This window comes from Drosophila simulans, chromosome 2L (genome assembly GCF_016746395.2).
Source record: "Drosophila simulans strain w501 chromosome 2L, Prin_Dsim_3.1, whole genome shotgun sequence".
NCBI classification, from domain to species: domain Eukaryota; kingdom Metazoa; phylum Arthropoda; class Insecta; order Diptera; family Drosophilidae; genus Drosophila; species Drosophila simulans.
Genome location: NC_052520.2, coordinates 11,864,233 through 11,890,315, shown reverse-complemented (window position 1 = coordinate 11,890,315; position 26,083 = coordinate 11,864,233). Strand labels below are relative to the sequence as shown.

At 46.1% G+C, this 26,083-nt stretch overlaps 10 protein-coding genes across 11 annotated transcripts; 4 read left to right on the top strand and 6 right to left on the bottom strand.

Annotated features, from left to right (window-relative positions):
- The first annotated feature begins 5,204 nt into the window (after positions 1–5,204).
- On the top strand, positions 5,205–6,255 carry LOC6732039 (very-long-chain (3R)-3-hydroxyacyl-CoA dehydratase hpo-8). Its single transcript, XM_002079135.4, has one exon. The coding sequence runs from the start codon at positions 5,334–5,336 to the stop codon at positions 6,069–6,071; it is 738 nt and encodes a 245-aa protein (XP_002079171.1). The 5' UTR covers positions 5,205–5,333; the 3' UTR covers positions 6,072–6,255.
- LOC6732038 (cysteine desulfurase, mitochondrial) lies at positions 6,241–7,853 on the bottom strand. Its single transcript, XM_016180021.3, has 2 exons — positions 7,635–7,853; positions 6,241–7,576 (listed from the first exon to the last, which is right to left on the bottom strand). Exons 1-2 carry the CDS (start codon positions 7,750–7,752, stop codon positions 6,318–6,320), a joined length of 1,377 nt encoding a protein of 458 aa, XP_016024727.1. The 5' UTR covers positions 7,753–7,853; the 3' UTR covers positions 6,241–6,317.
- A 246-nt stretch (positions 7,854–8,099) lies between these two features.
- LOC6732037 (alpha-protein kinase 1) lies at positions 8,100–9,588 on the top strand. The gene is made up of 2 exons (XM_002079133.4): positions 8,100–8,308; positions 8,369–9,588. Exons 1-2 carry the CDS (start codon positions 8,232–8,234, stop codon positions 9,489–9,491), a joined length of 1,200 nt encoding a protein of 399 aa, XP_002079169.1. The 5' UTR covers positions 8,100–8,231; the 3' UTR covers positions 9,492–9,588.
- LOC6732036 (transcriptional adapter 1) lies at positions 9,510–10,678 on the bottom strand. The gene is made up of 2 exons (XM_002079132.4): positions 9,766–10,678; positions 9,510–9,701 (listed from the first exon to the last, which is right to left on the bottom strand). The coding sequence occupies exons 1-2, from the start codon at positions 10,563–10,565 to the stop codon at positions 9,575–9,577; spliced, it is 927 nt and encodes a 308-aa protein (XP_002079168.1). The 5' UTR covers positions 10,566–10,678; the 3' UTR covers positions 9,510–9,574.
- Positions 10,679–10,746: 68 nt separating this feature from the next.
- On the bottom strand, positions 10,747–12,709 carry LOC6732035 (polycomb protein esc). The gene is made up of 3 exons (XM_002079131.4): positions 12,321–12,709; positions 12,073–12,262; positions 10,747–12,017 (listed from the first exon to the last, which is right to left on the bottom strand). Exons 1-3 carry the CDS (start codon positions 12,617–12,619, stop codon positions 11,118–11,120), a joined length of 1,389 nt encoding a protein of 462 aa, XP_002079167.1. The 5' UTR covers positions 12,620–12,709; the 3' UTR covers positions 10,747–11,117.
- A 42-nt stretch (positions 12,710–12,751) lies between these two features.
- On the bottom strand, positions 12,752–13,686 carry LOC6732034 (augmin complex subunit dgt2). The gene is made up of 2 exons (XM_002079130.4): positions 13,338–13,686; positions 12,752–13,280 (listed from the first exon to the last, which is right to left on the bottom strand). Exons 1-2 carry the CDS (start codon positions 13,567–13,569, stop codon positions 12,817–12,819), a joined length of 696 nt encoding a protein of 231 aa, XP_002079166.1. The 5' UTR covers positions 13,570–13,686; the 3' UTR covers positions 12,752–12,816.
- Positions 13,687–13,692: 6 nt separating this feature from the next.
- LOC6732033 (mitochondrial cardiolipin hydrolase) lies at positions 13,693–14,928 on the top strand. The gene has a single exon (XM_002079129.4). The coding sequence runs from the start codon at positions 13,770–13,772 to the stop codon at positions 14,529–14,531; it is 762 nt and encodes a 253-aa protein (XP_002079165.1). The 5' UTR covers positions 13,693–13,769; the 3' UTR covers positions 14,532–14,928.
- Positions 14,764–15,415, bottom strand: LOC6732032. Its single transcript, XM_002079128.4, has 2 exons — positions 15,265–15,415; positions 14,764–15,210 (listed from the first exon to the last, which is right to left on the bottom strand). The coding sequence occupies exons 1-2, from the start codon at positions 15,274–15,276 to the stop codon at positions 14,959–14,961; spliced, it is 264 nt and encodes an 87-aa protein (XP_002079164.1). The 5' UTR covers positions 15,277–15,415; the 3' UTR covers positions 14,764–14,958.
- Positions 15,416–15,536: 121 nt separating this feature from the next.
- LOC6732031 (U4/U6.U5 tri-snRNP-associated protein 1) lies at positions 15,537–19,269 on the top strand. Of its 2 annotated transcripts, XM_016178375.3 has the most exons (6): positions 15,537–15,904; positions 16,214–17,157; positions 17,214–17,761; positions 17,823–18,587; positions 18,644–18,869; positions 18,932–19,269. In XM_016178375.3, exons 1-6 carry the CDS (start codon positions 15,655–15,657, stop codon positions 19,085–19,087), a joined length of 2,889 nt encoding a protein of 962 aa, XP_016024726.1. In that variant the 5' UTR covers positions 15,537–15,654; the 3' UTR covers positions 19,088–19,269. The 2 variants fall into 2 exon arrangements, with proteins under 2 accessions (XP_016024726.1, XP_039147080.1); XM_039291146.2 differs by lacking the exons at positions 17,214–17,761; positions 17,823–18,587; positions 18,644–18,869; positions 18,932–19,269 and adding an exon at positions 16,107–16,129 and having other exon boundaries at positions 15,539–15,904; positions 16,214–16,377.
- On the bottom strand, positions 19,198–22,062 carry LOC6732030 (protein-glucosylgalactosylhydroxylysine glucosidase). Its single transcript, XM_016180020.3, has 6 exons — positions 21,904–22,062; positions 21,240–21,613; positions 20,492–21,179; positions 19,919–20,437; positions 19,361–19,857; positions 19,198–19,302 (listed from the first exon to the last, which is right to left on the bottom strand). The coding sequence occupies exons 1-6, from the start codon at positions 21,993–21,995 to the stop codon at positions 19,253–19,255; spliced, it is 2,220 nt and encodes a 739-aa protein (XP_016024725.1). The 5' UTR covers positions 21,996–22,062; the 3' UTR covers positions 19,198–19,252.
- Between the last annotated feature and the right edge of the window lie 4,021 nt (positions 22,063–26,083).

Genomic DNA, 26,083 nt, shown 5'->3' with positions numbered 1-26,083 from the left:
CTGTCTCGCTCTGGCGGACGGAAAGAGAGTGAGCTGGTGCATGCATTCTGCGCGCCTGGTTGGTTCGGCGCTGTCATTTCACAATGACCCACCTTCACGACTGACAGCGACGGCAAAAAACGCGTCGCGACACGTCGCTTCGCCTCGCGCGATTTGTGCCCGTTTGCTGTTCTTGCGGCTTGGGGCTGCGACCACCGCCTCTGAATGAATGTTTGTTTGAACAGCGCAGCGCACCAGCACCACCGGCACGGCAACGTCGGCCGTGTTTTATTATATCAACAACAAAAAACAAAAACAGCAACATTTTCATTAGGCGGCCAGAAAATATCGTACACATGACGACAAGAACACAGCAACAACACAACATCACATCGACGCCAGAAACAACATGGCAACTCGAAAATCCACGGCTAAGCACTACTGGCAACAAAAACAAGGAGCAATAGCAACAACAAAGGGCCACACTTGATTCGCTCCGCCTTTGTTGCGAGGCGGATATCGTGTTCATTGTACGGTACCCCTCAAGCGTCGAGAACAGTTCGCGAGTAGTCGGTTCTCTGACACCCTTTTCTTGTAAGCATTCTTATGACTTATGATTAAAAATTTCCCATTAAAATATTCATATGAAAATATTATTGATAATAATGATTGAGTTTGATAATTCGTGGTTGTATTTAATGAATTTGTTGTTGTTATTAGTATAGAACATTTAATGAAATTATTTTTCATGTGTAAATGAAATAATGAGAATCCTTTAACATTTTATCAAGTTAAATACAAATTTCTTTCATTCAGTTATCCCTCCTCTTCCTTAATACCGTTTAAACCAATATGCCCGAGAGTGCAGGGCACTGCGGGAGCGAGACCCCTGCTGACACATAGCCGCCATCCCGCTCTGGCACATTCTCATTCTCGTTCTCGCTGGCCTCGCCCGCTAACATTAACCTTCGGCTGGTGGAGCACTCGCCTTGACCGGAATTTCGGGGCCGTTCCCATTGCCAAGTGAAGGACGCACCTTGAAACTCAAGGATTTTGCGAGTTTTGCGAAATTTCGCAAACTTTTCGGCAATCAGTAGGTCAAAGCAAAATTTTGGCAAACTTTTGCTGTCGAACAGGGGAGTGTGGGGGAGACACATAACATATATTTGGGGTTTTTGCTCGACTGTCGATGACATAAGCAGCTCATATATGTAATCTCCAAGTGGCATTGAGATGCGCCGCAAAAACAAGTTCCGAGTTTTTTTTTTTTTTGTATGGTTTTGGTGAGGGGGAATGGGGGGCTCAAATATATTCACTCGATGCGTGGCGGGTTAAATGAACTCTCGCCGGATTTTCCTTGACGTCGCTTTTTCGGGTGGCCCGGCCACCAGCTAAACACTTTTGGGCGCCTCATAGCACAGGTTTCGATTTGAGCTTTTTTGGAAGCTAAGGTTAAGGTTACTCGCTAATTGCCCCGCAGTCAACGGCAACCCACCCACCCAAATGGGTGTGGCCCGCTGTGACGCGGTCGGTGGTTGTACGGTTGTAGTACGGTGGTGCAATGGTGCGATGGTGCGGTTCGGTGCTTCCCGGCCGGTTCGATGGTTGATTGGTAAATTGGCAAGTGTCAACGCCTCGCTTGTCCGTCCCGGCATTCGATAGTGCGGTCAGTCAGGCCCCAAAATCCAGTTTGGTTAACAGGCGCGCACGATCGCGCAACAAGTGGATGGGCGGCAGCGGCGCAAATCACATTCACGCCAAGTTCCCCAAGTTCCCCCATTTGTGCTTGGCCAGGGCGTGGTCTGTCAGTCGACTGGCCAGTGGCTCTCCACTGGGGAATGGGCTGCTGATGAGGCCGTGCTGGTAGTGGGGGGTACTTCAGGGGTATGGTGGCTGCGCCAAGTCGTTAACTCAACTTGGCACTCATCCAAAAAGGCCGGGCATGCAGCATTTTAGAACGCCGCCTGTTCCAGGGTCAGTTGAACGTTAACTGGCCCTTTCGTTTGGAGCGTATTTGGTTCAAGGCTGTTCTCATGGTCCACAGCCATGAGCTCCACCAAGTTCAAGGTGCTTAATCTGTAGAAAAGTTTAATTAAAGGCAAGTGTTTATGATTAATATGTTTAATATTAATATGCGAGTGTGAATTTAGTACTAAAGCAGTTAAGTAGAGCTAACTTACTCTTAGTCTGAATTAAACATCTATAAAGAATTTGAAACGAAAAGCTATACTTTGTACCCCAGACAAAACTACTCAGATAATATGTACACATTTAATTTGTGGAGCACTTAATTTGCGCCTGTTAAGCAGCTCCCGATTGGAGCAGTAGGGTTGCTGGCGATGGAAAAAGCCAAGGCAAACATCAATAGCTGACCATACGCTCGCTGGTCAATGGGGCTCCACTGGCCATTTGGGGGCCATCGCCGGCAGAATCGCCGGCGGAATCTTGGAGCAGAGCCAACAAACTGGTTTCTCAACGTCGAAACGAATGCTGCTTCTTCTTTTATTTCGCCTTGGGGTTCGCACACACACACACACACACACGCGAGACAAATAGTTGGGTTCGCTTTTTTTCCCCCCCGTTTTTTGTTCAATTGTGGGGTATACGCTCTTTTTGTGGCTTGTGGCTGCTGCTTGCCTGTTATGATTCATGTGGGAAAACGTTGAACGCCCACAATAATGGACGCTTTTAGTCGCCGCTTCTTTGGCACGGCTGTTAGTTAATCGGCGGTGTTAGGCGATAGTTTTTTTGGCGCATAAACGGCAAGCTGTGATTTTTGCTGCGGGCCGAGTAGAAATTTGTGCAATAAGCAAAATGACGGGCACAAAACAAAATGTCCGGCCGGAGTGGGCGCCCGCAACTTCCGCCGCGGGCGCCATCATGCAGTTCTCTATTCCCGCACCAACGGCCATCGCCATCTTATCGCGTATGTGCCATACCATACCATTCAATACCATACGCCATACCATGCCATGCCATACCATGTACCCCATAGTGGCATAGTCGTAGAACACCAGCCGTAGCGTTTGGGGGCAATTTTCCGTTTTCTGTTGGCCTGTGATGTGAGCAAACAAAATGACTGCTCAAAATTGAGCAAAATGTTCAAGCGTTTGCAGGGGCGCGAGTGTTTGCATTAGAAACTGCGGTGTTCAAACAAACAATATTTACCTATTTTTTTCCCGCCTTTCTTGCATTTGTTTTTGTTTTTCTTCTCCAATTGCTGGGCATGTTGCACAGTGGAAACGAGAGCGAGATGGCAAGAGGGGCGCGCAGGGCTCGCATTTGTGGGCGTGTATAGAGGCAATGGGTTTTCATGACTTTTTCGCCCTGGGTTTTTACATATATGTATGGAACCCCTCACCGGCAAGGTGGCGCCCTCTGTTAGCCGCTCGGCGAACCAGTCAATTTGTTTTGATTGCCCTTCGCTTGAAACAGGAAAGTGTAAGCGTGCACTTTGGAGCGAAAGAGAGCGATGAATTTGTTTGCACGGCTTAAAGAGTTTCGATTATCACTAGCTTTTGCCTTAAACTGCCGCAATTTGTCAGCTTTGGCAATTTCATTGCCGGCACACACACACACACGCACACACCGGCGACCAGTCACATTGAAAACCCCTGCCATTGCGACACTAGCGTCGTCTCGCTCGCACTCTGCCGAATGCCGTTTTGCTCGCATTTGACGGCATTTCGTTGGCCTTAGCGTTCTGGGCGCCTGGTGAAAAAGAGGGAATTCACTTTTGGCGGGGTTCTCGTTTTTCCAATTTTGTCCAATCGGCCTTTGTGGGCGCTGCTCTGGGTGAATTGCCGCTCCGCCCGTCGAACGGAACGAGTCCCGTACAGCGCCGGCGATTGCTGATAAGCCAGGCAGGCGGGCGGACATGCTGGCTATTGCTGCTGTTGATAAGGCGTCGGCTTTTTTAGGGGAGTAGTTAGTAATTTGCGTTAAATGGGCAGCACCAGCACCAGCAGCAGCAGAAGCAGCAGCAAATTAATTCGCAGGGTAGGCGTGGTTGCGGGCCTCCGCCCACATGAAACAAATTGTGTGCAGCAGCACGTGCCGTGTTGTGCCGTCCGGCCCAGCGGCCTTTTGCTTTCGGAACAAAGTTCCAATTCCGATTGCGAACGAGCTGCGAATTTCGACAACGGCGACAAGCGATTCGCTCCGGCTGCCCATTGATGGAGAGCTGGGGAACGGAATCGCATGGCATCGGTCCACAGACAACACCACACACACGCGACTTGGCAGGTGGGGACGTGCACCGGTCCGTGGTGGTGGCGGACTTTTTCAGACACGTTCGGTTTTCGGTTCGGTTTCCACCAGGCGACCAGCAAGTTTAGCTGCCTTGCTGGCTCATCGCGCAAAGCGGCCGTCGTTCACTGGGAAACATCAGCTGCCGCCTACAGTGGGCTGCTTTCAGCGAAATGTAGTTAAAAATTAAATTCGTACTATGGGCAGGGCCGTGGTAAATGGTTCTTATCAAAAATTTTGATATTTCCACCTTGCCACCAATGATACTAAAAACATTTTTGAAGAAATATAATTTTTTTTTTTTTTTTGTAAATTTTATTAATTGGAATTAAACAAGTGCAAACAACCTGCTACCTATGTGGCAGCTTGACCAGGTTTTACATAAAATATAAATATAAATTGTATTATTACTTTAATTTAATTATTTATTTTAATTTGTACTAATATAAGAAAAGGTAATTTAGTTTTTAAGTAAGTTAATAGGATTTAAAATCATAGTTTTCAAAGAACAATAACGTTTTGAGACTGATGAAGTTAACTTAAGTGAAATAACTTTGGGCATAAAAACGACTTAATTGCTAAGCATGCCTAATTGTTGTGGTATTGTTGACTTAAATTTGCGATCTGTGAATAGAGGTAAGGTTATAAGGTTATGCACTTTGTACCCGTTGGCTTTGAATGGGGAGACTAACGTACTACCAAAAAAAATAAAGTACATCTTTTATTATACTCGTTGGAAAAATTGTGTAAATATGGATAGCAAAAAAAATTCTAAGACAAAACTGTTTCGGGAAATAAAAGCAAATTAAATTTTATTTTAGGAAAATTTAATTGAATGATTAATTTACAACTTTTTGAATGATCATTTTTAGATATCAAAGAGTTTTTATTTATAAAACGTATTGTATGAAAGGGTATTTAATGTTCGTATCATTGTTCTTCTCTCTTTTTTTTGGTATTTTTTGTGTGGTCGCCGTGCGGTCATACTGACCCAATCAGGTGAAAGCGACTTCGGAATTATCGCGCTACAGGGCGATAAGACTGACGACTGATTAGTTAACCAGCGGCGATCGTCGAGGTGAAAGTTCACACATCTCCGCTCCAAAATGTCAGCAAAGGCAGTGTCCAAGTCCAGCAAACCAGGCGCCTCCAAGGAGCCGTCGGCGGTCACTAAATTGTACCTGTTTGCGTACAACGCCGGTCAGGTGGTCGGATGGAGCTACATCCTGTGGCAGCTGGTCAACTACTACATATTGCAGGGTCCGGAGTTCCGTGCGCAGGTGACGTTGTGGGAGTATACTCGGCTGGCCGTGATCATCTTCCAGAATGCCGCATTCGTGGAGATCCTCAATGCTTCTTTTGGATTGGTCAAGTCGAACCCTGTGGTCACTGGCTTCCAGGTGTTCAGCCGCATGATGGTGGTCGTCGGCGTGGTAATGGCCACGCCCACTGGCAAGGTTTCACCTGGTCTGCCCATCGCCCTGCTGGCCTGGGCCATCACTGAAATCATCCGGTATGGATACTACGCCCTGAACATCGTCAAGGTGGTGCCCCATTTTGTGGTGTTCCTGCGCTACACCACCTTCATTGTCCTGTATCCCATCGGCGTGACCGGGGAGCTGCTGTGCTTCTGGTGGGCCCAGAGCTATGCCCGTGAGAACAGCGTGTGGAGTGTGGTGATGCCGAACAAGTGGAACGCCACCTTCTCGTACTTCGGATTCCTGTGGATCGTCATGCTCGGCTACATCCCCATCTTCCCGCAGTTGTACTTGCACATGTTCGCCCAGCGCCGTAAGATCCTGGGCGGTGGAGCCAGCGGCTCACCCAAGAAGAAGGCAAACTGAACCTTGACCAGCGGCGAATGCAAATTATTGCATCATTTGCATATCTTTGGCCGTCGCACTTTGGAGCCGTTTTCGCTTTTTGGGGTCTCTCTTGCCTCACCTCTTACACAAGCACATACGTTCGGACTAAGCTTAGTTATAAGTGGTTTTGTGTACAAATAAACCTAGATACTCTTCCAACAAATTTATTTTCCCTTCGCTTTCAAAGTGGTGTGGTGTAACAGTAACGGCTTAAATATTAGTACATTAATGCTGCGACCATTGGATGGTCTTTAGGTCGATGCCCTCTTGGACCATCTCCCACAGCGGCGACATCTCGCGCAGTCGCTCCACATGCTTGATGCACTTGTCGGCGGTGTAGTCCACTTCCTCGACGGTGGTGAAGCGCCCGATGCCAAAGCGTATGGAGCTATGGGCAAGATCCTCGTCGGTGCCGATGGCACGCAGAACGTAGGAGGGCTCCAGGGAGGCGGAGGTGCAGGCGGAGCCACTGCTCAGGGCCACATCCTTAAGGGCCATCAGAAGGGACTCGCCCTCGACATAGGCAAACGACAAATTTAGGCACCCATTGTATGTGGCTTTGGCATCACCATTCCTGATGACATGCGGCAAGGCACTTGAAATCCTGTCCAGCAGGCGATTGGATAGAAAGTCCACCCAGTTCTTGTCGTAGTCCATCTCACGCAGAGAGAGTTCCGCAGCAGCTCCCAATCCCACGGCGAGCGGGGCTGGAACCGTTCCGCTCCTTAGGCCACGCTCCTGGCCTCCGCCACTTTGGATGGGCTCCAGGCGAACCCTCGGCCTTCGTCGGACATACAGGGCGCCTACACCCTTTGGGCCGTAGATTTTGTGGCCCGATATGGACATCAGGTCGATGTTCATGGCGTTAACGTCCAGCGGGATCTTTCCCACCGCCTGAGCGGCATCCGTGTGAAAGAATACTCGGCGAGACCGGCACAGTTTGCCAATCTCATCGACGGGTTGCCGTACGCCGATTTCGTTATTCACCGTCATAATGGACACCAGCGAGGTCTCCGTTGTGATGGTTTCCTCCAGTTGCTGAAGGTCGATGAGTCCGTTGGCCAGCACTGGCAGGTACGTGACTTTAAATCCCTCGTTCTCCAACGCACGACAAGAGTCCAGCACGCACTTGTGCTCCGTCTGGGTGGTGATCACGTGCCGCTTCTTAGTGCCGTAGAAACGGGCAACACCCTTTACTGCGATATTATTCGACTCGGTAGCGCCGGATGTGAAGATGATCTCCTTGGGATCGGCGCCAATCAGGGTGGCCACCTGCTCGCGGGCCTTTTCTACAGCGGACTCTGTTTCCCAACCGTAGGCGTGGGTACGCGAGTGGGGATTTCCGTAGAAATTGGTCAGATAGGGAAGCATGGCGTCCAATACACGTGGGTCCATTGGAGTGGTGGCCTGGGCATCCAGGTAAAGGGGTCTACCCTCGGTCTGTTCGTTCTTTATGTTGAATCGCACCTGTCTCTCCCGGAATTCTACGAACGAATACGATTTTGGTAAACGGTAACTGTGCATCTTGGAGGATCCGCTTACCTTTGGATGTGGCGGCTGGTTTAGCCGCTGTGGCCTCGTGCCTAACCACATTGACCAATGCATTCGTCGCCCGGGAGCGGAGGACCTGCGCCTGGATGCGTCCCAGCACTTTTTGCATTCTGATGGAATCCTAGAAATTCTGGTGTTAAAATTCGTTATCACGGATTTCACAATCAGTGGGACCGTACTCGGCGGCACGAGATATACCAAAGGACTCCGGAATTCACTTTAAAATTATCTGATTCGATCATGCAGAAGCAAGTTTATGAATTGCTTTGAACATAAGAAAAATACCATCAGTGCAAGAAACCAATATTCTTCAGATATAATTGCACTTAATGTATAATTTACAGAGAACAATATTTTAAAACATATGTTTTAATTTTAAATATATTAGCTTACAAAATTATGTTAATCATATAGCGAACTCAAGTGACGAATTCACGAACTTGAGCGCATAGGCACGGTATATTTTTGTCAGTGAACCACAAAATACTCAAATACTCAAGAATGTAAGACAATTATAAACAAAAAGTACATAATTTGAAACAGTTAAGAAATAATAAAAATAGACAAAAAATAAAAGCAAATTCAAATATGGTTGTCTGCCGGTTCTTTCAACAAGGCTCCTGCCGCTATGGCACAAAGTGCAAGAACGAGCACTTCGATGTTAAGTAAGCTATTGATATGGATATTAAAACTATGCAGATGCACTAATAACTTAATTATTGTAGGCAATATCTCAAGGCCGACATGGAATCCAGTCTCAATGGCAAGATGTGGCCTTTATCCGTCTACGGACCTTTCAAGGACAAGGCCAATTTCCCCAACTTCATTCAGGATCAATCCTTCGAGGAGGTGCGGTTCATGTGTTACGAGGCCAAACGACAAAACCAATTCGAACAGTTCAGCCAACAGTTTAACCGCGAGGTTCTAGAGGCTAACAACAAGATGAAGACCATGCTTCAGTTGTCGCCGCAGGTCCTGGAAATGATGATCAAGATTCACGATACGCCGGAGGGCGGCACTGTGTCGGCTGCCCCTCAGCAGCCCAGTAATCCCTTCGCTGCAGCAGCTCCGTCCGCCGCCAATACATCTGCATCCATTTTTGGAAAGCCCACACTGAGTGCGGGAAATATATTTGGGAATGCCACAAGCCAAGCCAGCAACACCAATAGCATTTTCGGAGGAACGATGAGCAATGCCAATGCAGGGAATAGCATATTTGGTGTGGGAGCTGCGGCAACAGGTGCAACAAGTGTGTTTGGACAGCCACAGCAGCAACAGCTGCAGCCTGCTGCTCAAGCTTTCCAAGGGGGTAACATTTTCGCCCAGGCGCAGGTCCAGGTGCAAGCTCAGCCAGTGAATCCCAACCCTTTCGGTGGTTTCCAACAGCAGCAGCAGCAACCGCAGTCGACGGGAATCTTTGGCCAAGCCGCAAATCAAAATATGGGCGGAATCTTTGCTCAAGCGGCTCAGCAACAACAGCAGCAGCAGGCAGCTGCTTCCGGATTATTCGCTCAAGCAGCAGCATCTGCATTCCCTAATCAACAACAGATGCAACAGCAACAAATGCAGCAGCAACAACAGATGCAACAGCAACAAATGCAGCAGCAGCAGCAACAACAATTTCAAATGCAACAGCAACAGCAAATGATGCAGCAACAGCAAATGATGCAGCAACAGCAAATGTTGCAGCAGCAGCAGCAGCAGCAAGCTCAACCGACCAACGAAAGCCAGTCCTCAGTTTACAGTCGAATGGAGGATCTCAGCGAGCAGGAAATCGAAGCATTCAAGGCGGATCAATTTCTACCAGGTGCCTTGCCATTTAAACCGCCTCCACGGAATCTTTGCTGAACCAAAAACTTCCTTGGCTCACTAGCGTATAATGTATATATTTTTACTGAAGCTGATATAATAAAATAAGTATAACTAATAAACTAATGCATCATCATATTGAGTCGTTCCATGTTAATAGAGTATACGGCATGCGAGCCTATCAGGTTGCGATCCCTGAAGGCCAGTTGGCAGTCCTTGAGAGTGATTACTGTGCGTTCGGTGGGTTGACTGAAAGAAACAAAACATAAGTTTGTGTTTCACATAAAAATCTGAATATTATTTAGAAGCTTACACTTCTTCGCAGGCGGAGAGGAAGGTCACATCGTCGTTCTGTCGCCGCATAAAATTGGCCGTATTCAGTTCCTTGTCCAGTTCCAGAGGCGTGTCGTCCACCTTCTGCCTGGTGACGGTGTTGCGCAGCGAAGGATCACGCAAAGGAGCACCTACGTCGTAATAAAAGTTTCCCTCGCCGCTGGTCTTGTAGTGCTTTCGTTTCTTAATGATTGCGGATAGCAGATCCTTGAGCAGAACTTGCACGGCCATGGCAACGTACTCGGCGACATTGTCGTCCACGGAGACAAGTCCGATTTCCCAGGCGCCGATCAAAAATCGACCCATAATGAATCCCGCGTCGGGCAGGAAAAGTTCCTGGGCACAGTAGCGCTGCGACTGGAGCTGTTGCTGCTGCTGGTCCGTCGGACCGCCGATCGTGGATGGCGGACGAATGATTTGCATATTGTCCTCGGCGACAAAGTCCAAGACGTCGCAGAGCTCAAAATTAAGGCGCTCGGCGAAGGTGCGGGAACTTCTCTTGCGCCGTTTGCTTCGATTGCCACTACTGCTGCTGGTCTGGACGGCCGGAGGATTCTCCAGCGGAGCAAAGGCGTCGATCTTGTTAAGCAGCGCGAGCAGGAACTGATTGTGGAGGTGCAGTTTGTCAGGTGTTAGGATTTTCCGCGACTCCGCATCGAATTCCTCCTTGGTCCAACGGCTGCGGAACCAATTCTTCATGTTGGCCCGGTAACGCTCCCAGTTGTCGCCCAGAGCCACCACTAGCGCCTCCTTGGTGGCCAGCACTCTGTCGGTAAGCATTTTAGTATTGGGAATAACAACTAAACAGGAAAATGCAACTGTTTGCAAATTGCAATATAAACAAATGAATGCAGCTGATTCGAGTGACCGTTCGAAGAACTGCTAAAAATACCATATTCACTTGAGATAAAAAAAACGTTATTTTTGCAGAGCCCTTTAAAATAAAATATTGGTTTTAATCTTAATTGTTCACAGTTTTTATTGTGTATAAGTTAGTAAATTAAAATATAAACATTAATGATAGAGCCCACACCATTCACACAGCATAAAACAATACTATTTGCGACACTATTGGATTATTAATAAATAAATAGAATATAATAAATATCTTGGTTAATGTTAAAATATTTAGCTCATAAATGGGATACTTAATTTACATTTACCATAAATTGTCAATACAATGATTATTGTATATAAATGCTACGCATAAGATCATAATAATATTGAAGGTCAACATTACACTGAAAAGAACTATGGTTATATAAATATGGTATCGGATTTAGAAGGATCTCTTTTCCTAGGGAAAATTCTTTTAGCCTAGAAACCCTCATCTTAATTGACGCGATCCCATCGCCATACGGTGCTGTCGTCGCACACGCAAACCAAAATGGAACCGTCTTTGGAGAAGGAAGTCTGTCGGATGGTGGAGTTGCTCTTGGGATGAACTAGCTGGCTACACTTTGTCAAATTGGGATCATTGCAGTCCAATTCCCAGACAAATGTTGTGCCCAATTGGTTGCCCAAGGCCAGAATCTTTTGCCAGGCGTTGAAGGCGAAGCGTACGAACCAGATCTCGCACATTTTGTAGTCAAAGTGATGCAGCACCGTGGTGGACGACTCCTGTGGCTTGATCTCATGCCACGGTTCTGAAAGTTTGCCCGGCTTCCAGCAAACAATTGAATTCTCGCAGGATTTCGAAAAGACAAAGTCACCGAACCACTGAACGCAATCCACATAATTTCGATGTATATCCCTCGTCGAGAAGTCCGGAAAGTGCTCCTTGATCGTGGGAAACGGACCCGTATTCTTGTTGGGACTAAAACCAGAGCTCAGCTCGATGGCCTCTTTTATATCGGGCTTGTCCAGTCGCCAGAGCTTCAGTGAGTGATCCATTCCACTGGACATGATGCGATCACCGCGCAAATCAAAGTCCACAGACAATACTTCGTCGCGGTGTCCTTCTACGCCGCCGAAAACCGCTACACACACGTCCGACTGAATGTTCCAAAGGCGCAGGGAGTGATCCTTGCTGCCGGACAGAAGTAACTGCGGTCTAGTCGGATGAAACTTCAGCTCGTTAATGGCGTGCCCGTGACCAATGTAGTTTTTGCTGCACTGGTGCTTAACCGGATTGAAAATGCGAATGACGCCGCGGTAACCAGCCGCGGCCAGGACAGGATCGCCGGTCACGGAGTCGTAGGACCAAGCGCATGTGTAGAAACTTTCATCGGTCTAACGAGGGCGTAACGAAGATGTAAGTAAGTAATAGCGTATGATGAGTACTTACATCTGGGTCTGCGTAGACCTGCAGCAGTCGAATGCCTTCGCAGGACTCCTGGCCGGTGCTCCTTTCGCACTCATATATGGAAACCCGATCCTTGCCAACGGTGGCGAACACCTGCGGCTGGCCTCTGTCCAGGAACGGATTGAACTGCACTCCGAAGATCTGATGGTTGTGGTCTTCGCGGACATGGGAGCTGCAATGCATCCGGGATATAAACATTATGAATTATGTTATGCCTGGAAAAATCACACCTATATTTGTACAAGGGCTGAACCATTTTGGGTGCCTTAACCCGCCGACAAAGGCGGTTCAATTTTCGTGTATTGGGCGATTTGCTCCTGGTGGTGGTCGTTGTAGTGCTGAACAAACTGGCAGTGTCCTCACGATCCACTGAATTGACTTCGTGCTCATCATCCGGCTCCACAACATTGCAGACGCTGGAGGAATTGTTGCTCAGCACTGCCTCCGCCGGAGAGTGGTCAGTGGATTCGTCTTCCACCGGTGGCTCTTCGCTGGGAGTAGCAATTTCACTGGGATTCGTTTCGTTCATATCTGTATTATTCCGGCTAACTTAAAAGCTTCTTTTGTTTACAAATTAATCCCTAGAGTGACCGTTTGCAAATACTGACATACAACACAGCGTTGCCATTCTGGAGCAAAATAACCTAAACGAACAACCCTGTTTAAATCACAATTATAATGTATTTAAAAATCTAATTTACATATGTAGTTATAGTTTGCTTAAATCTACTTCTTGGCGGCGAGCAACTCGTCCAGGTGCGCCTCCACCTCCTTGTGTGCCTTAACGCTATGTTCGGTGCGAGAGGCGGCCTCGTGGATGAAAAATCCGCGCAGTAGTTCTGCTTTTGTTTGAACAAGTTGCGCCTGCGCCTGTTGCAATTTCAGTTCGTTTGCCAACTGCGGCCCCAATTTCAATTCGGCGGTCTCCTTGAGAAGCGTGCACTTACGGGTGAGAAGCGCAACCAATTTCTCCAGACCGCTGCGATGCTCCTCCTCCAGGCGCAGGATCTCCTTCTGGTCGCAGCTTAAGTCCGCCTCCTGGCCAAAGGCGTCCGGAAACTCCTCGCGTATCCTGTCGCACACTTCGGCAATGGGTTGCAGAGTTGCGCGCAATTGAGCGGACAATTTGGTGCGCACCGTCTTGCGATCCGTGTAATTCAAGGGCGGAAAACTGCTGCCGCTCGGTAGGCCTGTTAGATTTCCAATGATTATTCACTGCATTTGGGATGAACTTGTAACGCGCCTACCAAGCACCTGCTCCTGACCAGCTCCCTCCATCTCGCCCAGTCGCGCATAGCTTCCAATGGAAACCAATTTGAGAGCTCTTTTGATTTCCTCACTCGGATTTGAGCCCACATCCAAGCGACGCAGCTCGTCCAGCACTAGCTTCAGCTTGAGCACCTTCTTCAGCTCCGCATCGCGAGCCTGCCGCAAATCTTCCGATTGTCCGGGCAAGAGCGTGGCGGATGGATCATCCATTTAGGAAGTAAAATGCTTAAATTGGTCCGAAATTGATTGTTTAATTCGAATGGGCAAGCGCATGGCTGCGATACGGCAACACTACTGATCAACAGTGTGACCGGTACCCACTAACGATAAATATATTTTATTTATATTCTATAATGGTCACCCCAAGATTATTATTTAAAGCGCGCTAGAAAAACGAGCTAAATTCAAAAATGTTGATTACCCAAATAATTATGAAACAAATTCGAGACTATCCCATTGTGACCACACTAAGCATTGCCGTCGGCACTGTCCTGGCATCCGAGGTGATTTGGAAGCTGGTCCAGTGCTCGCGCAGCAAGCGAGAGAAGGCAAGCCGCGTGCACGAAGTAATCGTGTTCAATGAACTGGGCGAGATCTGTGCGGCGGCGCATATGCGCAACAACGGCATAGGATCCCAGAAACCACATATGTCGCCCTGCTGCAACGCGCATTGTTCGCTGCGGAATGTCGCCAAGATCGCAGAGCAGATCGATCGGGCTGTGTACTCCATTGATCTGGCCATATTCACCTTCTCCTCGCTTTCTTTGGCGGATGCACTAAAGAGGGCCCTGCAGCGCGGCGTGATTATCCGGATCATCAGCGACGGTGAGATGGTCTACTGCACTGGCTCTCAGATCACTATGTTGGCACAATTGGGAGTTCCGGTTCGCGTGCCCATTACCACGAACTTGATGCACAACAAATTCTGTATAATCGACGGCGTGGAGCGCGTCGAGGAGATTCGTCTGCTGAGGAAGCTCAAGTGGATGCGTCCGTGCTATAGCATCGTGATCAGCGGCTCCCTCAACTGGACGGCACAAGGACTCGGTGGCAATTGGGAGAACTGCATTATTACAGCGGACGAGAAACTCACAGCCACGTTTCAGGCGGAATTCCAACGCATGTGGCGGTCTTTCGGGAAGACCGAGGCGAGTCGAATCCAGCCCAAATAAAAACCAATCTATTTAATGTATGACTACCAAACAGTTCCTCAGTATGCCAAATAATTATAGTTCTTATTTTCTAAGTGCCTTCTATTAAACTAGCACTTTTTTTTGAGGCAACTTGATCTTCACACACAAAGGAGTGCCAAACTAAATAAGCAAAACAAAATTAATCAAAATCTTTACTTAATTGACTAATTTTCAAGGTGCATTTAGATATAATTAGTTTTGACGATGTATATACATATGTAATTTTCTACTTTATTCATTATAACTGTTATTGAAAGCTTTCAAGTAAATCAAAATTAATTACAAAAAAGATGTATGTATGTAGATGTAGATGTAAAACATGTATGTATGCACAAAACATTCCAATATATATCAGCTACAGATTTCTTTACTCTTATATAGTTTCTAATCCAACCCAATTTATCAACTATTTGTCCTGTTGCTTCAGCTTATCAGCGCGGCGCATAAATGCCTCCTTCAGGCTATTGAGTCGTTCAATTTCTGCCCGAATCTCATAATATTCCAGATAGGATACAGCCGATTTCAGTAATATTTCTTGTTTTAAATTGAGCACGCGGGCGACTTCCTTTTGCTTGCGATGCAAGGCGTTCAGTTTGAGCGAAACGGACGACTCCTTGGGCGCCTTGGACTTCTTGTCGTTCTTCGATTTCTTGGACTTCTACGGAGATCAAAATGAAATAAGTTTTGGGTCGCAAATAATTTGTTTACGTACTTTAATTTCCATTGTTTATGTGGAGATCTCCGCGTGCTAATTTGTTATTAAGTGCGTGGTGAATGGCAAAAAAATAAGATGAAGAGGAGGTGCTGTAGGTTCTGTCATTCCAAGAGGTACTTTTAACAAAAGGTAATCTAAATAAAAAGGTCTTTAGAAAAAGGAAATCTAAATAAAAAGTTCTAAAGTGCTGCATTGCGTGATAACTTAATAATTTCAATCAGTTTTAATATTTTATACATTTTTCGGTGGTTTTGTGCGCGCATCACTGTGATTGGCATTTAATTTCACTCACCACACCTGGTATATTTCCGCTTGGCGAACTGCGGTCACACCGGCGTCTTTTTCTTGTGAAATTTTCTGTATTTTGTTGAAAAAATAATAATAAATATGGGTTCCTCGTCGTCGGGAAAGAAGCACAAGAAGGACAAGAAGAATCGTCATCGCTCGCGATCGTCGGAGCGAACGCGGCGCGTCACAGATGACGAGGATGTCACACTGGACCTCACCGACGACTCCTCGTCGCGGCACAGACACCACAAGCACAAGAAGCACAAGGAGCATCGCCACAAGCACCACAAGCAAAAGGAGCGCGAGCGCGCGAACGAGGTCATCTCCCTGGAGGAATCGGACTCGGATAGTAAGTGTTTGCCCGCTATTTCACCCACAAAGTGCAGGCCAGGCTCAAGGGCGATTGCCGTAGGCGGCGGATCCGGCGGAAAAGCGATATTCTGATTAACGGATCGCCCATTGCCCGGCAATTGTCTTGGTGCTGCACTTTACCATTTCCGAACGTACTAAACCCATCGTTGCGTTTCTCCACGTTTCTCATTTTCTTTCAGGTATCCCGCTGCTGGTGCAGATTGTGAGTGGGAAAGCGGAGATGTGGTTGAAACGATTCGCCAGCTATGATGATTAGACAGTTCTAACCGGTGTTCCCTATTTCCAGGTTCCGACTGCGTAGAGGTGCCGGTTCAGGCGCAGGTGCAGGTGCAGGCCAAGTTGAGGGACGCCAGAGAATCGTCCAATCGTGACAAGGAGCGGGATTCTGGACGCGAGCGTGAACTCCTAAGGGAAAGGGAGCGAGAACGAGATCGGGAGCGGGAGAGGGATCGGGAAAAGGAGCGCGAACGGGAGCGGGAGAAGGAGCGTCTCAGGGAGCGGGAGGAGCGCGAGAGAGAGCGTGAGAAGGAACGTATCAGAGAACGCGAAAAAGAACGCCTTAGGGAGCGTGAGAGGGAGCGGGAACGCGAACGTGTACGGGAGCTCACAGCTCCACCACCACCCCAAATCTCCAAGCATGCCGAGTATGAGTCTAGGCGAGAGCGTGAGATCGAACGGGAACGGGACGCCCGCAAACGATCAGGCAGAGAACGTGAAAGGGAACGCAATCGGGAACGGTCCCGATCCCAGTCGCCACCATCGTCGTCGCGTAAGCCAGCCACTAAGGAACGCGAGCCCTCGTCTCGTTCCTTCTCGCCCATACCCGAAAACGGAGCCGGCGATGTCCTGTCCATTACGGAGACGAACAAGCTTCGCGCCAAGCTGGGTCTGAAGCCACTCGAAGTTGATAGTGGTCCCAGCAAGGTAGGCCCTCCGGCTGGAAGCAGTAGTCAAGGCGAGAGCAAAAAACCCCATGCCGAGGCCGATCTCTCCTCGTACAAGGATGAGTGGGGCGAGTTTTTGCACAAGCCGGCCGACAATCTGAAGGAGAAAAAGGAGGCAGAGAAGCTGCGTGAGAAACTCAAACAGCGCAAGGAGAAACGTTTCTTAGAGGAGCGCCTGGCTCGCATTAAAACACTGGGTGAGTCTGATGAGGAAACTGACAATGTGTCCAAGTGGGTGGACAAGAACAAGCGAGTCGTCAACGAACGCGAGGAGGCGAAGCGTAAGGTATGTAATTAGTCTTTCACCCTTTATATTGTTGTAATAAACCTATCCATTCTTAGGCCAAAGAGTTGGAGGAACTGGATGAGGCCTTTGGTGTTTCGGAGATGCTTGAGCAAGAGAAAACCAAAGCCCGTCAGCGAGCATACGGCGATAGCAATCTAAAGGGCCTGCGTGTGGATCATGATATGGATGATTTCGGCGAAGGGCGCACTGTTATTTTAACTCTTAAGGATCAAGATGTGCTTAACGAGGAGGAAGGCGACACTCTAGTCAATGTTAACATGGTCGACGAAGAGCGCTATAAGAAGAATGTGGCCAACAAGAAGCTGAATCCGCTCAGTTATGGCTATAACGTGTACGAGGAGCAGTACGATGAATTGGGCAATCCCATCGAACGTTCGGTGCTGGAGAAGTACGATGATGAAATGGAAGGTCAGCCGAAAAAGCGCAAGAACTTTGTGATTGGTGAGAATATGGATGAGGAGCGGGAGCACAGACGCAAGCTCCTGGAGATTAAGACCAAATTAGCCGGCAAGCGTTTGGAAACCTTGGAGGACACCAATCTGCAGCTAGCATCGGACACTTATAGTGCAGAAGAGTTGGCCAAGTATGTATTTAATCGCAAAATGAATTACACTTTTAATGCAAACACGTTTATAAATTTTCAGATTTAAAAAGCCAAAGAAAAAGGTTAAGAAACTTCGGCAGAAACTTAAAGCCGAAGATCTTGAGCCTTTGGCGATGGGCGAAGCATCAGGTTCTTCAAACTTTGGTAGTCGAGGTGGACGTTATCGCGATCACGAGGATGCGGAAATGGAAGAGCTCAAACCACAAATTAAAGTAGAAGTAGAGGATGATGATTTGGAACGTGTACTTGCCAAGGCTCGCAAACTAAAACAAAAGGAGAATATCATCAAGAAGCCTTTGCCCGTCGACTTCGAAAATATTCAGCGGGAGATGAAACCTGAACCTGTGGAGGACACCGCCTCAGGTGTGGTCCTTACCGGCGTCGATGGCAACATTGTCTTGAACGCCACAGCTGAGTTTTGTCGGACTTTGGGCGACATTCCTACGTACGGTATGGCGGGCAACCGTAATGAGGACTCCAACGATATGATGGACTTCGACAAGACCGAACAGCCGGAGGAGCATATGGAAACACAGACCGATGAGCCTGCCCTGAGTCACGGCACCTGGAATTCGGTCAATCCCGATGAAGTCATGCAGCCCGCCGATTTGGATAATCTGGGTGAAGACCTGGAAGATCGTGCCATTCTAGACGAGGAGCCCGATGTGGGAGCTGGTGTAGCGAATGCTCTGCGATTGGCGCTGTCCAAGGGTTACCTTGAAAAGGAGGAAAAGAACAGACCTAGCAACACAAAAATGGCCCATCTGCAGGCCAAGAATTATTCCATTGAGGATAAAGCGGCTGGGTATGTAGTTGTAGTAGTTAAACAATCAAACTTATGTTAATATGGTATATTTTCAGTGAGGACGAGAAGGTTGGCCGTCGCGATCGCTTCCACTTTGGACCGATTACCGACTTTAAGGACAAGGAGACCTTCAAGCCCAATGTCAAGTTGGATTACATCGATGACAATGGCCGCATATTGAACCTCAAAGAGGCTTTCCGCTACTTGTCACATAAGTTCCATGGCAAGGGGCCCGGCAAGAACAAGATTGAGAAGCGTCTCAAGAAGATGGAGCAGGATGGGGTGAGTTGGTCATTAATCAAAGATTAGGAGCATAAATAAAGGGGTAACTTCGTTTCTTCCAGCTAATGAAAACCATGAGTTCGACAGACACACCCTTGGGAACACTGACCATGTTGCAGCAGAAGCAAAAGGAGACGAAGACCGCTTACGTGGTGCTCAGTGGCAACAACAAAAATGTGCCAGGTGTCAGCGGTTCCGCAATAGCCAAATTTAAGTAGAGAAGGGCGCAGGAAAGACTAGCAATTTAATTAACAAGATATCCACAACCAAATGCAATAGACACTTCCTAATCCGCGTACTAAATACTTAAGTTCAATACCACAACATATGCATCCGGCTCAAATATGTAATTTTCTTCATATTTATTCAAATACACTTTGGATTTATCTTAAAAAGCTGATCGCGATAGGAGGATCTTCATTCTGGCGGGTCACTGAAAAGTTGATAAGTAAGTAATCAGGATCATGGCCAATGTCACCATGTGTACTTACAATTAAACGATCTGCCAAGAATAGTTCTCTTCTGGCCTTGGGACATCTGAAAGCCCTTACCAATCCTGTCGTAACACGACATTTCAGAGTATCTGTTTTTAAATCGAAGTGTGCATTTAGAATCCTGCCCGTATGGAATAGAGTTGATAAAGACTTCTTCAACATTTGGCGGCGTCAGAGTTATGCCAATAAACATCATAAATTGGTCGTCATCAGTACGTCCGAAATCCAACCCACCGTAACCGGAGATCAGAGCTTGCAGGAAACCACCAATGCCGGTGAGGAAGTTCGCCGAGCCATCGTAGCCCATGGGCGTTTCACTCCACACCTTAAACTCGGGTCGTACGTAGCTCTTGTAGCCACGCTCGAAAAACTCATTAGCCAGTGTTAGCTCGAAGTTTCGGAGATAGTTGGCTGCGAACATGGACCATGTCATTGCAGGACCTGATTCGCGGGTCACGTTTGCGTAAAACCGTAGATCATTAATGTGAGTGGAGCTTTAGCAGGAAGCAGTGGGGTTATGAAATGGATACCATTTATATCATGCATGAACCTTACCCTTTATCGAAATTCAATGGGTATCCGAGTAGAATGGTGTCTGCCTGCTTGATAATGGTGTCGCGGACATAGCCCTCATACTCGGGATGATAGTTTAGGCTCTCATCGCGTAGAATCACCAAACCATCGCTGACCTCGCGCCATTTTTCCAAACGTTCCGTGCTGGCATTACCACAATGTTTGGCCAACCATTCGGCAAAGTTTAGTGCAATTTTGGACACAGCATTGGTGTACACATTATCGTTAACATTCGGATGATCCTCATCGGGTCCCATGACGTTGAGCAAGTGGCATGTTTTGGATGAATCATCACAGGTGGCTCGGCTCACCAGGAAATCGGCCACATCGGCGGTTATGGGCCATGCCGTATCACAGGTCCATTCGCTATCGTTTGATTGGGCGAAGAACTTTTGGATGGCAAAGGATATATCGGGGGATATATGTATCTCCTGTTCCGCCACCTCGGGACAACAGGGATTGGTGACCTCCGTGCCAGTGTAGGCACTCTCCCATGGAAATCTTTAAAGTTTCTTTTTAGCTAATTATTAAAAGTATATTTATAAGATGGCTCACCTAGCTCCCTTGTAACCAGTGGAATTTGCATGATATTTGGCTGCCTCCAGTATTCTGGCGCGATAGCCCAGCACCTCTTTTGCATAATCCAAGCCGAATAGCGAGACTACCGGCAGGATCCAGATCTCCGTGTCCCAGAAGTTGTGCCCCTGGTAGTCCGCCTCCAGATTGCCACGCCCCAAGCCAGTAGGGCTTAATCCATAGAAGGGTTCGTTTTTCTGATTGGTTTTCAGTGACGGAAGGGAACTTACTATATAGAATATGCCAGCATTTACAATCTGCGACAGTTCCAGAGCATCACCCTTGATTTCAATGGAGAATTCATTGTCCCAGAAACTGTTCCACGATTGGGTGTGTTTCTGGAGAAGATTACCGGCACTCAACTGAAGCACATCCTGCAGTTCCTTCCGTGCCACATTTTCGTCTCTGTCTATGGTAAGGATAACTCGATGGCTTAATTGATCCTGCCACGTGGGCCACTGCAGTTCGAGGGGTTGCTCCAAGGATTCACTGAAGAGAACAAAGATCTCCTGAGGATCTGGTTGGAACTGCTCATTCTCAACCACCCTTGTTCGTCCGCGAAGTGTGCGATAATCTGCGCTGTCTGAGCTGCCATTGTTGACCACTACGAAGTCGAAGGCATCACTGGAGTTACCGCCGAATTGGGTTAGCCTTAGGAACTTTGGAGCTACAAATATGGAAAAAATTGTTATCATAAAAGTTTATAATCAATAATGAATAAGTTTACAGTTAATCCTTGAGTTTCGGCCGGCAATTCTATTAGCCACCACTTCATAGACTAAAGCACGATTGTAGTACTTGTGCGGATAGGTTCTTTGTTCCACTGAAATCCCTAGACTTTTGTATGTTGTGAGAACCCGGAAGTAGCCATCTCGGAGATCCATCTCGTAGCTGGTTCCATTTACCACATCGCTGCCAGTGGCACAACCGAAGCGATCACAAGCTTCCGTGCTGATATTTATCCAGTTGGGAATGCGAGCCCGCTTGCTATTTCCGCCGGCTCCGTTGTAGACTCCGTTCATGAAGATCGCATCTCCGAAGATCGTGTATCCCACGTGGCCATTGCCCAGGGTGGGCATAAAATTCAGGTCCGAGGGAAGACTGTAGGATAATAATATCAGTTAATAATTATGCCATAATACGTTTAGTAAGTGTTTTTGACCATATGAAGTACAGTAAAGATCAAAATCGTTGGACTTAACTACTTAAATAGCTGAAAATAACTGATTTAAGTTGTTTGTATTCTGCAGATAGCATTCCTTATAGAAGGTATACTTAGCTAGCTTAGTCACTTGTAAACTCATATATATACTAAAAATTGATTAAATTATTATACTAAATTTCAACCAGTTTTTCAGAATCTATCCAGAAATTTCCCTTAGTTTTTCTACCTGTGTGTTTTGAGGAGATAATTTTCCGGCGTTTCAGCCAAGCAACTCTGGAAAAGCGCTATAAAACCGATGAAAGCGATACTTTTCCGCATATTTTCGCGATCTACTGAGCAGCGAGGTCCGAACTATACTGATTTCGTTTCTTTTCTCAACTAGTTGCAATTTCCACGAGTGTGATAAGAACGCTGATAATATATGTATTAGATTTAATCTTTGCGGGGTGGAATGAGCTGATTCCTACAATCGACTGAATTGAAGTCACTTTTCCTATTATTATGTACCATCGGTGCTTTCCCTAAGTCTTGAGTGCCCTCTTATCAGCTCATATATTGCCATTGAAATCCACTTAAAATTTATGATTAATATTATATTACAAAAGGAATAGTTTTCTATCTTATCGAGCAGTTGTAATAGTTAAAATCTCACTAACCCACTAGTTAAATTGCTATTTTAGCATTAAATATACTCTATTGTTATCAAGTTCAATGGGTAATGTACTAATCTTGTGTGTGATTAAACCATTAAGTTCAGCTGGCTTATTATCCCTAGCCGTGACTAAGAAAGTGATAGGAAATGCTCATAAAATGTAGCAAAAATGTAAGAGAAGATTGCCTTGCGGCATTGATCTGAGTTTCTTGTGCCACAATGCCGATAATAGTGTCCCATGTCCAAAGGCAATTGGCATTCTTCCCAAGCACTTGAAGACAATAAAAAAAAAAACTGAAAACATTCAAGAACCCGGCTTTTTTATTGCACCGCACTTGGAGATCTGAATGGGTAGACAAGAAATCGACTTGGATGATGGACCGAGATTATCAAGTCGGAGATTAGACCTGACCCAAAGAGAAGCTGCGAGTGCTGAAAGATGGAGGACAATCATGGGAAATCTCATGTCTAATGCATAGGAAAAACTCAAATAGAAAATGAGAATAAAAGTCATTAAAGATTGACTACTGTCAGGTGGTGGTGGCTAGGCTAAGGTCTGATCTCTGTGACTGGGTGGCCCTAGACTACATATTTTTTGTTTCTGTTGTTTTTCACCATCTCCTCTGTCTCATTCTTTTTATGATATTTTCATAATTCCTGGTTACAAGGTAATTATGGTCTTTGTTGTCGACTCTAATTACCTGGGAGTCAGCGTCTGCCCTTTCCCACATCGGAAGTGGGCTGTGCTCCCTTGCTGAGCTTTACAACTGCTTGGTCGACCCGACCCATGATCCATATAGATCCGATATATATTCAACGCCATCTTAGATAACTGACAACGAAGCGTAACCAGGCAAGGAACCGACTACCTATAACCGATATGCGTTCGTGACTGGAACCCCATGTGATGGCTCTACCCCTAGGTGCATATGTGTACGGATACATCTCTATTCGTACACTGGAAACAATTACCAATTACTAATATAAAATATCTGTCCAAATTACATGTGTATCTTAGTTTTATTAGATCTATATTCAATATTTAGTATTATCTTATAGATACAATAGAACTAAAACCATTAGTAATCAAATCTATTTATGATGTAAAAGTTTTGTTATAAGCATTTCTGGTTTATACAGTTTCTCAGGATTTTTCGTGGAGTGTATCTGTATCTGTTCCTTTATCTGAATCTTGCCGTGCTACAATTCTCTCTCCGAAACTTTGAAGTTCGGCTCAACCGAGCTCGGCACTAATTTTAATGGCGTTACGCCGCTATAGGTTTTCTGCTCAAGATCCATAAAGAAATGCTCAGGTGTTCGTTCCCCCAGTCGGTGTACTTGGTTCGACTTGGCGGAGTCTTCCTCCACGGCTGTGGTTTGGCTTGGCACGAGATCTCAATCGGTGGGTTTGTGGGGCTGTCCCCCACCCCTGCGTTTTACCCCATTTCACTGTATCATCCCCCGCCACATATGTATGTAACATACTACATATGTAGATATATATATGCATATGGTACTTTTCAAGAAGTCAAAGTCGGGGTTTAATCGCGATGTTGTCGCTTGCCGGAGCGTAACTGAAATATTAAAACAAATTTTTCCGTTTTTTTTTAGTTTAGTTTTAGTCATGTTGTTGTTGTTTTTCTTTTGTTACTTGTTCGGCCATTTTGCTGGCGGTTTTGGTTTGGTTTGGCGTCAGATCAGATTTTTGTTTTCTTCTTGTTTTATTTGAAGTGTTATTTGTTGTTAGCTTTTTCGTTTTTGCCAACCTGTTGGCCAAAGAGTCGAGTCGAGTCGAGAATTTTACGCAACGAAGCGTTGCCAATGAGTTTCCGCTTTTGGAGGCATTGGGCTTAGTTGTTGGCCATAATGCCATGCGATGCCCAGAAGTAACAAAAATAATGGTATAAATGTAGTTAAGCCAAGAGGATTTGGCTAATAAATGGGGCGATATATTTCAAAGGGCTTAGACCCGAAGATGAAAGTAATATGCACATTGTTTATTATATATGTATATTAATTTATAAAAATATGACTAATATTTATTATTGAATAAGTAATAATAATTATTATTATCTAAACCTAAGTTCGATGATTTTTTTTATGGGAATGCATACATTTTTAGTAATAGCGAAGTAAATATTACCCTTTATTATTTTTCGCACTACTTTCTAATCGCAGCAGAATTACGAAATAATTGTAAACTTTTGAAATATTTCCTCGCCAACCCGCTGTGGCCCAAACTATATTGGTGGCTTTTCATAAGTTTTTTTTTGGGGCCCGAATGTTTTTCTGCCTAATTTGTGAGCAAGTGGAGTGCTCCACCCCACCCCACCCCCTCCACCGAAAATGAAACGCGTGTGAAAATCATGTTTATTGTGCGGCCACCCAGCCATTGTGCTCCACAAAAATACAAATACAATGTGGCAAGAGGAGGGACACATTACCACAGGCAGCCAGCAGCAGTCATTTGCTTTCCCCTGGCATGGTTTCGTTTTTTTTTTTTTTTTGGTTTTGTCTCTCGGGGTTTTGGGCCCAGTTTTGTATTTTGGGTGCTTTCCAACTGCGAGACGGGAGCTGCCTAATTGTTGTAATTTGGCTAGATATTATATTTATTGTTTGCCAGATAATTATGATGATTATCTATGAAACGGAGTGTTTAAAACGTTTTCCGCCAGCCTGGGAACCAATGGCCGAAACAACCAACCCCGCCGAGCATTTGCAACTCAATTATGGACGAGCCAGCCACTTCTTCTGGCTCATCTTCACCAGCTGCGGCTGGTTCATTATGCACCTGACCACTGCTGCAATTTCTAGCTGATAATTTGCATTATTTTGTGCACCCAGGTGGCTGTACATCGCATCCGAGGAATACCAACATCCATGGTTATCCATGGGTTATGGCAGTTGGCAGTGGCAATGGCAATGGTGATGGCTGTGGGTTCTGCCTCATTCTTGGATGATCTCACGCGTTGGGCACTCGATTTAATTACACTAAACAGAAGGGTTATGTTCAGAATTTGTTATTCAAATTAATTTGTGAAATATAAACTTGATAATATTATATATTTTTAAGCAATCAAATCTGTGATTCGCTTTTTGACACATAAAAAGTGTTTTCAAAACAAAAATGAGTTTCAATCCTTAAAATCATCTGTGAAATTTTAGGTAGATAGTTCTTCAACTAAGCTCTGTATTTTTTATAAATATAAGAAGTATACATTTATGATATTATAATTTGTTTTTAAACAAATTTTATTATTTAATATTATTTTGAATTAAAATCGGTTTTTTTTATCCATGCTTTGCAGCCTGGTGTTGCACTTTTCGCTGGATGCGCCTGCCATGTGCAGTGTGTGTGACCTTTTCGCGGCTGCACTCCAATTCAATTACCAGTCGCGCGGGGAAACAGAGAGAGATAGAGAGAGAGAGAGAAAGAGACAGGTGGAGAAATGGTAAAAGAGAGGGCACCATGGTGTGCAAAGATAATTATCAGCATGAGGCGCAGGTTTCGGCGATTGATATGTAAATTTTCATTTGCTTCATTTGCAATGCGTAAGTCATCCACCAAAAAGGAAAAATAATGGAATAAAATGCAACTGCAACTGGGTGCGACATGTGGTGACGCTTGGCTGGCTGCTTAATTAAGGCAGGTCAGGATCGTGGGAAAGGTCTTCCAGGGCATACCCTGTTGCCAGAAGGACACCATTGACCAAGCGGCGTATGCGTAATGTTTTCAAGAGTGACGATACTACGG